This window comes from Doryrhamphus excisus, linkage group LG15 (assembly GCF_037039965.1).
Source record: "Doryrhamphus excisus strain RoL-2023G ecotype Guam linkage group LG15, RoL_Dexc_Guam_v1.1, whole genome shotgun sequence".
NCBI lineage: Eukaryota > Metazoa > Chordata > Actinopteri > Syngnathiformes > Syngnathidae > Doryrhamphus > Doryrhamphus excisus.
This window is the reverse complement of record NC_136371.1, coordinates 8,846,598-8,860,489: the sequence shown is the minus strand read 5'-3', so window position 1 is coordinate 8,860,489 and position 13,892 is coordinate 8,846,598. Positions and strand designations below refer to the sequence as shown.

The window sequence follows — 13,892 nt, the reverse complement described above, 5'->3', positions numbered from 1 at the left end:
TTACTTGAACGGCAACTAATCAATACTCATAAAGCATCGGATATAACCATGACAGACGGATATTGAAAAATCAACGCAAAAAGTTACGTATAGCTTTGAACATTATTCTTGTGAAATGATTAAGTGAATTTTCCTCAACCTAGTGTTCCAAAAACTGCAACTTTATTCACTTCTTGAATCGTTTTTTTCCCATCTTATGACTTATGTCTTGTAAAACTCCAACTTCTTCTCGTAAGATTACAACCGTTTTCTCTTAATATTATGACTTTATTCTGCTGATATTTCCACTTTATGCTCATGAGAAATTATCCTTTTTCCGTGTTACTGTTGTTTTCTTAGGTTTTGCTTTGTTTGGTTTTTGAATGTGCAGGGCCAAGAAAAATAGTTGTGGGCCATAAATGCCCCCCTGGACAGTACTTTGGACACCCCTGCATTAAAACATTGCCTCTAACACAAACCAACTGATAAATTCAATGTAAAGGACTCAGGACTCAGCATGCCAAAGATGAAGGTTTTCTGGCCCCCGCCCACACAACTATGAAACGCACGTCCCTAAATTGTCTTCTCTCCCCACTCCAGTTTGGGCCTGACCGTCTTGCAGATGAACTCGCACCGCACTGGCGCCACTTCTGCAGCCAAATGTGGCGCAATCACGGTTTTTCTCGTTTCACATCCAGCGCTTTTCTCTCCAAGGTTCATCGTTTTAGTTGGGTGGCTCCTGGAAGACGCACTGGTCGGGTCTAAAAAGAAGGAGCCATGTCTGCAGCCCAGGGACTTCTCAACAGCGTCTTCTGGTGTTCATCTCCAGCCTCCAAAGCCTTAACGAAACGGAGGTTACGGCAGACCAGGAGTCTGGACCCCGCCATCATCAGACACTGCAGCACCGGGACCGAAGGAGCGGTGCCCCAGGACGCCTGTGCGCCTTTGAAACCGGCTACGCGCGCCAAGACTTTAACATTGAAAGAACCCATCGCAGCATCCATCTCCTCTCCCTCCATACCTCTGGACCTATCCCCTTGTTCTAACTTTCACTTTGACTATGAGATCGTTAAGCGCTCCAAACGCAACACGACCGGCGATTTACCACTGCTTCTGCGGGGGTCCGTTCCATCTGGGAGCACCGGATCACTCTTCTCACCTCGGAGGTGGCTCCAGAGGAGGACCCAGGCACCCATCAGTCATGCTGACGTCGTGTGGAAGTCAGAGGTAATTTTAATCATAATAACTTATTTTCTTTCTGTTTTCCACCGACTTGGATATGATTTTTTTCTACAAGTGAAATAGTTCCACTATTCCCTGGCATCTGCCGGGACGCTGCTTCACAGCAGTTGTCTTGACCAGGGGCACAATGCTTATTATATGGGTCAGGGGGAGGTGGTTCTCAGAACCTCATAGAAAGAAATCTCTTAAGGCGAGCTAAATAAGATCTTATGATGCTTTTTGGATTAAATAATTCTAACAAAAGGTGCATTCAAGTGCACAGATAGATTTTCCACCGGTGCTGCCCTCATGTAGGCGATTGGGCCTCAAGCAGGCTTGAAATTGAGTGAGGCTAAGTATGAAATCTTTACCAAAACATACTTTGGAGACTTATTTTTAGCAGGGGGGCTTTATAGGGTGCATAGTTGGCACAAGTCCACACGCACTAGTGGGAATGTATGATGATTTCCCACTTGTTTTGTCGACTCTTGCTGGGTTGGTGTGTGTTTTTCCTCTTTTGTTTGCTGCTTTACAGTGTGTGTGTGAGGATTTTTAAAGGACTCGGTTCTCACGCTTCGGAGAGGGTGCAGGGTCAAAAACCAGGCGGCCCTTGAACAGTTCTTGCATCACTTCCTGTTCCAGGGAGCTGCTCCTCTACTCCTCTTGGAGCTTGTCTCACACTCATTCCCAACAACAAAACTAAATTTTCCATGTTACTCGCAACCCCATCTTCGTCCTACTCTGCAACAAATCCACTGAGGATTACATGAGGCCATCAGTTTGGCGTCATTAGTCTAGCCTGAACCATGACGTTATTGCATCTCAGGGCGTATGTGAAAATATTTCAGTTGCAGAGCGGTGAATATGTAAGGGTTTATAGCTTTGAATTGGAATAGAATAGCCCATTTGTCTGAGCAAAAACAAGAGTCCTGGTAATTACGACAGACCACGTTGGAAAAAAAATCTTACAAACTCATATTACGAGAATAAAGTTGTAAATCTATGAGAATGAAGTGGTAAATTTCCCCAGAAAGTTTACGAGGAAAAACGATTTCCGAAAATAAAGTGGTACATTTACAAGATAAAGTTGTACATTTATATAGTAAAAATTGCAATATTACGATAATAGTCATTGATTCATTTGAATAATGTAATTTCAGAGAAATCATAATTTTACTCGAATAAAGTCGATAATTCATGAGAAAAACTCATATCATGAGAATAAAGTTGTACATTTACGAGCCATAACTCATATTACAAAAATAAAGTTGTAAATTTACGAGAAAAAAACTCATTATGAGAATAAAGTTGTACATTTACGAGTAAAATCTCATATTACAAGAATAAAATTGTAAATGTACGATAAAAAACTTGATATTATAAGAGAAAGTAAGAAATAGTCATAAATGTACAAGTGTAATACTTGTCAGAGGGAAATTTGTGCAAAGATTGGAACAACTAGCGCCACCTGTCAATGTCTAGATACATTTGTATAGCAAAACCAACTAAAAATGTCAAAAAAAATATGCACCGCCGTTTTTCAGAAGTAATTGTTAGCAAAGCAAGCAAGCAAGAAGGCAGACGGCCCGTGCACAATGCTGCATGTCAATTATGCTTTGCAAAGGAGCCCCGCCCCCCCAGGTTTTTCATTGTTTATGCTGCACGGCAAACAAACTGAAGGGCATTAAAATGGCTCATCTGCAACTCTTTGAGTTTTGTTTTTCGGCCCAATATGGTCAGACTAGTGATCCAAGCACAGGTATTGCATACAGCAAGTTTGTAGCAGTTTGGGGGGAGTACTTTACGTGCTTGGTTTGGATTCCTTGGTAGACGTAGTTTCTGAAGCACTTTATTTCCATCAACAACAACTTAAAATTATTGCTAAGAGCAGCTGGAGTGTAAACTGAGTCTTGCACTCTTGAACATGCTTGTTTCACCATTCCTCCTGCCGAGTTCCTCCCTGAGATCTAAAGTGAGGAGGTTGGAGGCAAATGACCATGAAAATCTGACATTGGTGGAATGCTGATATTAAAGTTCTAGATGAAACAGAGCAAAGAGAAACGGGCTCCTCGTGGTACCACTCGAGGAAGGGTACCGACCTTCTTGCAACACTATAGAAGGTCATGTGGATGAAAATACAGGATGCCATCAAGCTGTTGCAAAAGGACTGCAGCATTTTTATCTGCCCAACGGTCAACCTTTTAAGATTTAAAGAGTAGCAGTGTTGTAGAAAACTAGACATTAATACAAACACTACTGTTAGTATTTTATGCTTTCAGAGATTTTGTTGTTCCTTGTTGCCAAGCATCACCGGTTGTGTTGGACAGTCCCCTGGGAGATTGGGTCTGCTCTGACTCTTGTCTGATTATGGTCTTTTATTCAGTTTAACTGGCCTCTGGTAACCAGCATGTCCAGCCTAATTACAGATCAGTATGTTGGTCTCAAAGGAGATACTGTATATACATATGCCTCTGCAATGTATGTTGCTGAATTTACCATGTTTTTTTCCTGAAATGAAGGTTACATATTGTGCGACCTCGTCATTCATACCTTTGATCTTATACATTAAAAGCACAAGTAACTCGGCAAGAAATTATTTGGTCATACAAAATAACACAAATATGTTGTTTCTCTGCAGACTTCTCTGATGATTGCTGTTGTAGTTCCTAATGTAAAACGACATCATGCTGAATATAGAGTCAAGTATAGTTGTCTGAATACACTATTGGAAGTACATTGGGCAGAGTCCCAGCTTGGGTGATCTCAGGTCCCCTTTGGGTTGTTTTCTCAACAACAAGTGAAAAGATCCCTGCTTGAAATAGAGACTGGCCCAATGTAAACATTAATTTCCGCACACAGAATCTCAAGCCTGTTGCCGATTAAAGCTCCCCTCCAACAAGCGTGCAGTGGTATTGAGTTTCATTATGGATGCAGAAGGCAGGGATAGTGTGCTTTTTTTAAAGTCGTTCAGGTCAAATGTGTACCCGTTGCATAATTATATGTGTTAGAGTGACCTAGTTCTGTTTCATGCGGTTTGTCACGGGTCAGCGAGAAAACATATAATATGATATAACACACATCAATTTCATAGTCTTGATCTGTGTCAACTTCCCAATGACTGAAATCCCATCAATCACACACTGCAGAGTTCCCTTCTTGCAGCTTCAAAACGTCCTGCTGCTGAACACAACTGGATGAAAAGTAATCAAAATCGCCTTAGGATACTCGTTCATTCATCATTTACTTCTTGTGTGGATTAACTAATTGTGCAAACTAATCCAAGCAGGATTCAGCCTATAGTTGGTGTACAAAACAAAGGGATTACTGTGCAGTGAGAATTTACTCTTACGTGATGATTACTACATTTGAATTAAGGCATGTGTTGACAAATAATTTTAGGTAAAGGTATCAGGAAGAGGTGTAAAAGCTCCACAGGCCAAATTTAATACTTACTTAAAACCAACTGTACTTTCATACATGCCATCTCTGTGTTCTCCTCCATATGCTGTTTAAACTCTGTATTTATAGCAACCATTGAAAACACGTTTATAATGCAGTCAAAGCTCATTCAAACAGTACCTCTGCGTCAATGCAATATTGTTTTACCCATTGCTACAAGTTGAGAGGAACACCAACTGGAGATTTGCTCCTTGTAAATGTTTGTTAGCCCCAAGAAGCCATTATTAGGTGCCCACACGTATGTCCTTGTTTGGACATGAGCACTCTTGTAACCATTTCAAAAGCTCCTTAAACGCATCAATTGTTGGTGACTGTGAAGATATTTATATACATTTATAGTGGTGGGCCCACAACAGAATTTTGGGCGTTATGTTTGTATAAAAATACATTGGTGTAAAGCTGTTTTTTTTCTTACACAAAACAATGAATTGGTACAGTTTCCAGGTACAAAGAGAGGCAAAGTGATGTAAACCTGAGGACCTCTCTAATTCCCCCTCCTCATGAATCTGCCAGACAGCGAGAAAGCAAAACATAGTGAGACAGGCTGCAGCTATAAATAGAGAAATAGCTGGGTGTTGGAATGGGTCATGCCACTGAAGTGAATTTGCAGGGTGTTGTGTGGATTGTTTATTCATGCTTTGCATTTGTAGTTTATTGGTGGGTCAGAGAACTAAATTAGCTCATCACAAAGACATTATTTTGAGGCCACTTATGGACGGGTTTCATCAGCAAGTTATTGCCCTCTTCTGGACACTTTCTGCTACTGGTCATTTTGATATCACTAGCAAGACTAGGGTATCCAAAGTGGCCAGTGGTTCACTGGACCAAATTACCACTGCGTGAAACAGCAGTAATGTAATGGTGGCAAGTAAACATTAAGACCAAGACTTAAAATCAGATGTGTGGGAGTACTTCAACTTCAAAAAGCCTGCTCTTTAGATAGGTGTATGGCGGTTTGCAAGGTTTATTCTTTGAATGTACCGCCAACCCCTGCCCAGATCCAAAACAGACCACACTTGTCACTTGAAGTGACCTGAAGTACGAGACACTTTGGACAAGTAATGGAACACCTGGTGACCCATTAGTGTGACCTTCTCTTTTTTATTCCTATTCTCTCTCACACACACACCGAAACTCCTGCCTTTAAGTACACACGTTTTATATGAAATATTGTTTTCAAAAAACGTCTGATTCCTCTGGAGTAGCAGCCAAACATGGGATGGATGGAAGCATTGCCTTAGGGCCCAGGTCTATCCATCCAGACTCAGTCGATGTATCCAGTCAGCAGCAAAGTGAAGTTTTTGTAAAAGGTGGATTTCACCAGTAGGAGGCGCCAATCAGCTTCAAATCACTTTTGCATACCTTTGACTGACCCCAGATATTGTCTGCATCATCTGGACACATGTGCACGCACGCGCACGTGCCTTGCAAATGATGAATCACGCTGAAAATATGGGCGGGCCAGTTAGGACTGTACACATCTGTGTGCACGACCTCTTTGTCCCAAAAATCTGCCACACAAACATTGCAACAGCTGTGCAGCACAGGCTTTATGGCCAAATAAATCCCCATTTTACGGCACTTTGGAATTAAATAAACCCCAAATTATTTGATTGTGGACGCTAGAATGATTTAACTTACTTTGGACATTGGCTAAAACACTACACAAACATTTACGTGCAATCCTTTCCAGGCCTCACACACATGCGCGCACACACAAGGATAACAACGTGTGTTTGTGTTGCTTTGGGAGGGAACAGCGTCACTTCCAAGCACAGATCCTATTCTCCCCTGCTAAGTACCTTCCCATAAATTTTCCTGTGTGCCTGTGATGACTGTTTGTAGATTCACTGATCTGTAAAATATTTCAAAATACTATATCCTTGGCCCAACTTTCTTAACGTTCTTAATGAATTTCCATTTCCTTTGCAGGAAATGATGAGGTATACTGTACGACTGCAGCAGTGACTATGACCTGCTGACATTGACAACAGCAACAGAACTGTGCCACGTCATTCAGCATCATTAATGCAATGCAAACCAGATGCTTTAGCTTGTCTGAAGAGAACCTTAAAAACTACATATAAGCCCCAAATCCACGCAGGCATGGGGATAACATGCAATTCTGCACACAGGGAGGTGCGATTCAAGACTCAAACCAGAATCATCTGGCTGTGAGACACAGGTTCAAACCGGTATTGCTGTTTTCTCAAGGTACAATCCACAATTACTGTATGTATGATTTAGTTCTTGGGGGAAACAGTATAGGTCAGTCCATGAGCCCTTCAGCAGTTTGAATTGTAACTGGATGTTGGAGAGATGCAATTCTGCTTCCTGAGCACCGTTGAGGTGGCCTTCAGCAATGCACCAAACCCCCCGGACTCATCTCAGAGCGCGATTTTGTGTGAATGTGTGTGCCTTCACAGATGGTCCGCGTTTGCGATGGTTTACTGTGTTTTGCATGTACTTTCATAAATGAATTAAAAATATAATTTTGGTCTGTAAACACAAGACTCGCTCGAGAACTAGATACAGCGTATATGTGCTCAACTGTCGCACTTGTCTCAGTGGCTTGGCGTGTGACCGTCGATGGCACCAAAATGTGAATATCAGTGGCAGTGGCAAATGATTCTCACAGTGGCACAAGCAATCGTCCCATCAGAGAAGCTGAAGGTGTGGGCAACCTCATCCAGGCTTGTGTTGTGATGTACGTGGAAGGGTGAAGGAGAAGTTGTGCTTCACAAACATACACCTGGATTGGATTAGCTCAAATTTGCAGGGAGTCTGTGTGTTAATGGAGATTTAATCGGCTCTGAAATGACTTATCACAGTCACAGCAAGTGTGCTTGTGCAGACGTCTTCATTCCTTCTGACTTTATAGACTTATTAAATCTTTCCATGTTTTTTCCTGCTGACTGTTGGCTGCCATTCAGAGGCAGTCAGAGCCATGGGTTTAGTTGTAGTGGTTGTTAGTTGTGTATCAGCCTCCGTGTTGGGAGTGGCGGTATTAAAACGCCTTATTGTTTTCCAGAAATCTAATTACTATTTCAGATGTTAATTAATCAACATTAGCAATGTGATAAATGTTTTCCATGAGACCCAGAATTCCTGGCTGCACCCCTGCTACAAAAACTTACTTTACTTACTTTTTGAAGACAACTGCTTTGCACATTGACATTTTCTTCTATGTTTGCGAGACATAAATCCCTTTCTGAGCAGCACAGCTCAGTTGCATGGTGTTGATGCTAATCGTCTAAGTTGTATAAAAAAAAAACCCTCTCAACTCTGCAGCCTCCTCTGGCTGCGAAGGTCGGTCTGTTGCCTCGGCAACAACTCAGTGATGTAAACAGTGGCTGTAGGAGTGAGAACAAATAATGCGTTCCTCTTCTAACGTAATGGAGGGACAGTTTACATGATGAAAAGGCTCTGACGCAGTTTGTGCAAATTGTCAGCAATGGGGGAATCGGACACTTAACAGGTGACTATGACCAATCCATATAAATAGCAAAGAGACCTACGGGCACAAAACATCCTCTGAGGTGAGCACGAACTGACATTTTTACAGTACAAAGTTGCGTAAAGGAGCAATTATGGAGGGTTGAAACTGGAGGGGAGCACTTACTGTACACGTCTCAGCAGAAAAAGCACACATTTATGTGCACAAATTGGTAACCAGTAGCTCTTGTACATATTATTATAGCCCATAGACTTTGCAAAGTAGGTCATGTTTCAAAAAAGAAAGATAAAATATATGGCTATTTAAATTAATTCAGTCTACACTCATGCAAGTATAGACCAGACTTTATCTCCCCAAACATTTGAGCATGAGAAGAAATGGATGGGAGCCAACTGTTTTCTGGAGGCGTCATATAAGCCTCATGGGTCAGAACAGGACACTTTCCTTTTCCTGGTTTAAAATGACCCAACAGAAGACATAACTGGTGCGAGTGGATCCTTAATGTAATGTAATGTAATGTAATGTAATGTGTGTGTGTTGGATGATATGAGGTAGTGGGAGTGTCACTGAACTGAGGAGTCAAGCTTGGATTCCAGCTGCATTCCAGTGAGAGAAAGAATGAGGGGGATCTGTCAACCCCCAACATTTCTTTCTTTACTCGTTAACATGAACAAAAACGAGCAATTAATGCATCCAGATGTATTCAGATAATTTAATTTTTATTAATAGAATTAGAATCATATAATTAAACCCTTTTTATTAAATTTCCACCCAATTACTACAAATGAGGCAAGCAGAATTGAAGATGAAAACACCTCAGCAATAGGCAGTATTGATTAGATCTTGTTAAAGTGCTTCAGTAGGTCTGGCATAATGCAGCTGCACGTGTTGGCTATCCCCCACTCACATTATCTACAGAGAGCATGGGCAGAGCATTCCTAGAAGGTCACTGTGTTTACAGTGGAGACTAAATATTTGAGTCGACAAAAACTCTGGATGTACTGGATACAAGCACGTCCGTTTGCAGCGTAAAGCTATACAAACACACATAGTTAAACTGCACATGTACGTAAGAAAGAACAACACTCGCATTACATCATTTGGTGGGCATCTTTAGTTGTCCCCTGAGAGCCTTCTGCTGCAGCTTGCTCAGTCATTTTGCACAATTTGTGTCCAACTATTCTTTTTTTCATTTATTGGAATAGTTTGGGTAAGGCCCTTTTCTGTTCCAGCATGTTTAAGTTCCATAAAGGAACACTCGGATGACTTTGATGTGGACGAACTTCAGAGGTCTGACCTTAGCCCCATTAAACACTTTTGAGATGAGCTACAACATAGATTGTGAAGCTGATGAGTAAGTGTAATTGCTGCAGAAGTGAAAATAATACACCAATACCATTTCATCCATCCATTTTTTATTGTTTATCCTGTTCACGGTTGTGGGGAGCGAAGTCACACTCACATTCACAACAAGCCAGATTTGTAGAGCAACCCCAACTAGGGCTGCAACAAACAACATCAGCGGATATTTAAATTTTAAAATCAAGTAAAGATGAATCCATCTTTCTTTCCATCCATTTTCTTTCGCTTATTCAGGGGTTTTGGGTTGCGGGGGCAGCAGTCTCAGTAGCGAAGCCCAGACTTCCTGGTCCCCAGCCACCTCTTCCAGTTCCACCAGTAGGACACCAAGGTGTTCCCAAGCCAGGTCTGAGACACCTCACCAGGGAGGCGTTCCAGAGGTATCTGGATTAGATGCCGAGCTACCTCAACTGGCTCCCCTCGATGTGAAGGAGCAATGGCTCTATTCTGAGCTTCTCCCAGATGACTGAGCTCCTCACCCTGTCTCTTAGGGTGAGTCCAGCCACTCTACGGAGGAAACTAATTTCAGCTGCTTGTATCCACGCTTGTATGCTCGTTCTTTTGGTCACGACCCAAATCTTTGGACAATAGGTGAGGGTGGGAACATAGATTGACCGGCTCAGCTCTTTTTTCACTATGATAGTCCGGTACAGCAACTGCATTACTGCAGATGCTGCGCCGAGCCGCCTGTCGACCTCACGCTCCAACCTTCCCTCTCTTCTGAACGAGACCCCACGATACTTGAATTCCTCCACTTGGTGCAGGACCTCATTCCCAACCACGAGGTTGCAATCCACCCTTTTTCGACTGAGAACCATGGCCTCAGATTTGGAGGTGCTCAGTCTCTCTCGAAGTGGACTCCCTCAACATCTTGGCTGCATCTCAAAATTCTGTCCATGAAATCAAATTTTCAATTTTTTTTAACAAAATAGCTGCAGCTCGAACCTCAACTCTTGTTGACTAGCTTGTTGACAGCTCCGCATGCATTGTTTTTTTGGTGCTTTTGGAAATGACAAGAAAAAAGAAAAAAGCCGGCCAATCATAGCTCTGCGTTGACTAACCGTTGACTCGAGGATAGAAGTTTTTGGAAGGGGGAGGAGCTTGCCAGTGGTGCAGTGACACTGTAGTATAATGAAGCCATTAGTGTTTCACAGTATCCTTATTATGCAATGCTCCTTCATGGAACCGACACTAAGAAGAACAACTTTCATCCAGACGGTAAGTGCCGTCCAGTGGAAGTGTCTTGTATATACAGCATTCCTTTCTACATCCTGCCCCTCTTGCTCTCGTTGGCTATGGTATAGAAAATTAGGACAGGCATTCAGATTGAATCCAGACCATACTAGTGTGTGTGTGTGTGTGTGTGTATGTGTATCCTATGAGCTCATTTTTGCAATTATACATATATACAGTACTGCCCTTTTTAGATTGTTTTCAGAAGTGCTATAATGACTGTATGCTATGGTGTCATTAGAAGGGCGCAGACCTCTGCCAAGGCAGAACTGTTAAAGGGAAAAAAGGCAAATTTTATGATTGTTATGATTGTTATGATGACAAACTCTTACAAGATGCAGTATTAAAAATGATGTCCATCTATCCATCCATCTAAGCCGTCCACTTTCCCAGAGATGGGTCATGGGGGAAGGAGATTTAGCATAGACAGCTAGACTTTTCTCTCCCTGGCTATATCACTTTCTCTGAGGATTTTGAGGTGTTCCCAAGCCAGTTGACAGACATAGTCTTGCCAACGTGTCCTGGGTCTTCCTTAAGGCCTGCTGCCGGCTGGACGTGCCCTCAAGATCTTCCCATGAAGACATTCAGGAGGCATCTTGACAGGAAGCCAAGCCACTTCATTTTGCTCCTGCCAATGTCGAAGAGCAGCAGTTGAACGCAAGAGTTTCTCCCGGATGACAGAGGTTTTTACCCTATCTCTAAGAGAAATAGAAATTTGATGCTGAAGTACACTTCAGTCACATCTTGATCGCTTTATTTCCAATCCACTGTGGTGTCATGGAAAGTGAAAATCATAGAAACTCTGTCTCTGTCCAAATACATCTGGACATACTTTACAATTATGCACTGTATATACAATAAGTACTGTACACATTTCAGCTCATTTCCAGAGGGAAATTGTGGTCTGATGCCACTGACAATAAATTTGTTTGTTCACAAATTGTGTTTACACCCTAAGCAAAAAAGGGAACCCGCATATTTTCTCTTGCACACACACACGTGCACTACACACACACATTCCGCAGTTCTGAGGTCATCCCCAGCAGCTGCTTTGTTCTGTGTCTGCTGTATATGCGTTTATGTGCCCCCCCTTTATATTCCCTACGATGTCCACATGCCCTCTTGCACACAGAAGAAAGCAATTGAGGAGGTTAACACAACTATTGTGAATAGATCTACAATCCAATTTGTTGATTTTTTGTATCAGGTGTAGCATTTTTTCACACGCTTTTGTATTAGAAGGGTGTGGGAAAGAATACAATTCATGTTTTCAGCTGTTCCATCTCGAGAGGGATCCTCCCAAGTGCGGTTATGAGGTTTGTTCTATGACCCTCCACACCCTGCGTCCTCTGTGTGAGGGAGGTTTGCTTGCGCTGCTTGACGCAACACAAGCGAATGCCTCCATAGCACTTGAAACATCTATTCAGGCTGTTTACTAAACACATCGAAGGCCTTTTCCCTGTTGCTCAGTGGAGCATCTTTCAGGACTTCAAACGGCATACTTTCCACTCCACTTGTGGTGTCACACCGTACAGGTTGGCATCAAGTTACATAATGTTTTACATATTCATTTTGACTTTAGTCTTTCAATCTTGGCAAAGTATTTGGATAAAAGTTTTTCTTGCATCACATGGGGGCTGCATGTCCATACGTCACTATGCCTCCCCTCCATCGCACCATTTTTGGACAGCATGAGCACCTCCCATTGAAGCATAAAACAACAATCTTCTGCCTTGCAAATGAACTTCAGTGAAAATTTCCTCTCCATCATCCTCAAGAATGCCTGATTTAATTTTGTCTAGACCTATTTATTAAAGTCATGTTTTCTTAAGGCTAGACTTCGTAATTCCCACTCTTTGACTGACGTCGGAGCGTTATGGTACTGCAATAATAACCTGAAGTTACGCAGTAGTATAATCAAAAATGGTTAAACAAAAAAAGGAACATATGGAGCTGCCAAAATAATGCACCATACAAATATTACATGGGGAACACATGAGGGGGAACACATGCGTCAGGGAAACATTCACTATCAGTTGGTATGAGATGCACAGTGACTGGTTTACAATTCCACTCGGGATTTTATCTCATCTAAAGATATCAGTGCAAAGAAAGTGTTCCGCTCCAAAGATCTTGGAATTCTTCAAATGTTTGAAGCACTATCTGATAAGGAGGAATTCGGCATGGTGCTTGACGAGGTACTTCTCCGTGTAGCCCCTCTCCTTGTACACAATATCTAAGAAGCAATGTCTCAATTGCTCTGCATGTTTCTGTTTTTACAAGCTATAACTGCCAGCAAAGACTTTGACATATTGCCCAACATCGGTTCCACATTAAGAATTGCATAAACCCAAGCAATGCACTCCCCCTTGTCTAAAGCCCTCCAGTTGTGTGCTGCACTTGTGGCCCTTTTTAAGAGCACATTTGAAAGTGATATGTGCTTAAATTCATTCATGCATTTCTTTATTTTTTCCTGCTTATCATGTTGTAGATCACATGTGAACTGGGGTTTATCGCACACCCTGGACTGGTCAATCAGAGGGCACTGACAGACATACAACCATTTACACTCATATTTAAACTGGAAAGCCCTTTTTATGTCGCCTACCCGTCTATTTCGGATAGGTAACTACTATCAGTCATAAGTACAAAAGCTTGTAGGATTCAGTTTTCTATGAAAATGATTGCCAAACTGGACTATCTTGGATATTGTACTGCCAAACATTGTGCCTCGCAAACCCACGTACCACTCCGGACAATCAAGTGCACATACAAAGAATCCCACGCGTTGGTGACTCATTGTTGTTGTGTTATTAATATACTGTGTTAGTCCATCTGTGTTCGCAACATGTCATCATTACAAAACGTACCTGTAAGCCTGCTCTCAGCTCCCACCCAGAAGTCATTCTCCGCCACTCTAAACTGTGCATAGTTCTGAATGTGAGTGTGTATGGTTATTTGTCAATATGTTTCCTGTCACTTGACTAGTGACCACTCCATGATGCAGCCGCCTCTGGCCTAATGTCAGCTGCCAGCTCCTACTCACCCCTGACCCAAAAGAGGACATGTTGCATAGAAAATACATAGATGGAATTATAGAAACTAATGACTGACTTGAATTGTTAATGGTTGTTATCTATGGATTTTCAAAACAATTGAACAGCTCCTGCAAACATCCGCCCCT

General features: G+C 42.1%; 1 protein-coding gene across 3 annotated transcripts in view; it reads left to right on the top strand.

Moving 5' to 3' along the window:
- Positions 1–13,892, top strand: part of LOC131103955 (rho GTPase-activating protein 6) — a 41,852-nt gene that overhangs the window by 1,764 nt on the left and 26,196 nt on the right. For all 3 annotated transcript variants that reach the window (XM_058050536.2, XM_058050533.2, XM_058050535.2), the window contains exon 2: positions 694–1,206. In XM_058050536.2, the coding sequence (XP_057906519.2) occupies positions 757–1,206 (450 nt within the window). In that variant the 5' untranslated portion in view covers positions 694–756. The remainder of the gene's footprint in view (positions 1–693; positions 1,207–13,892) is intronic.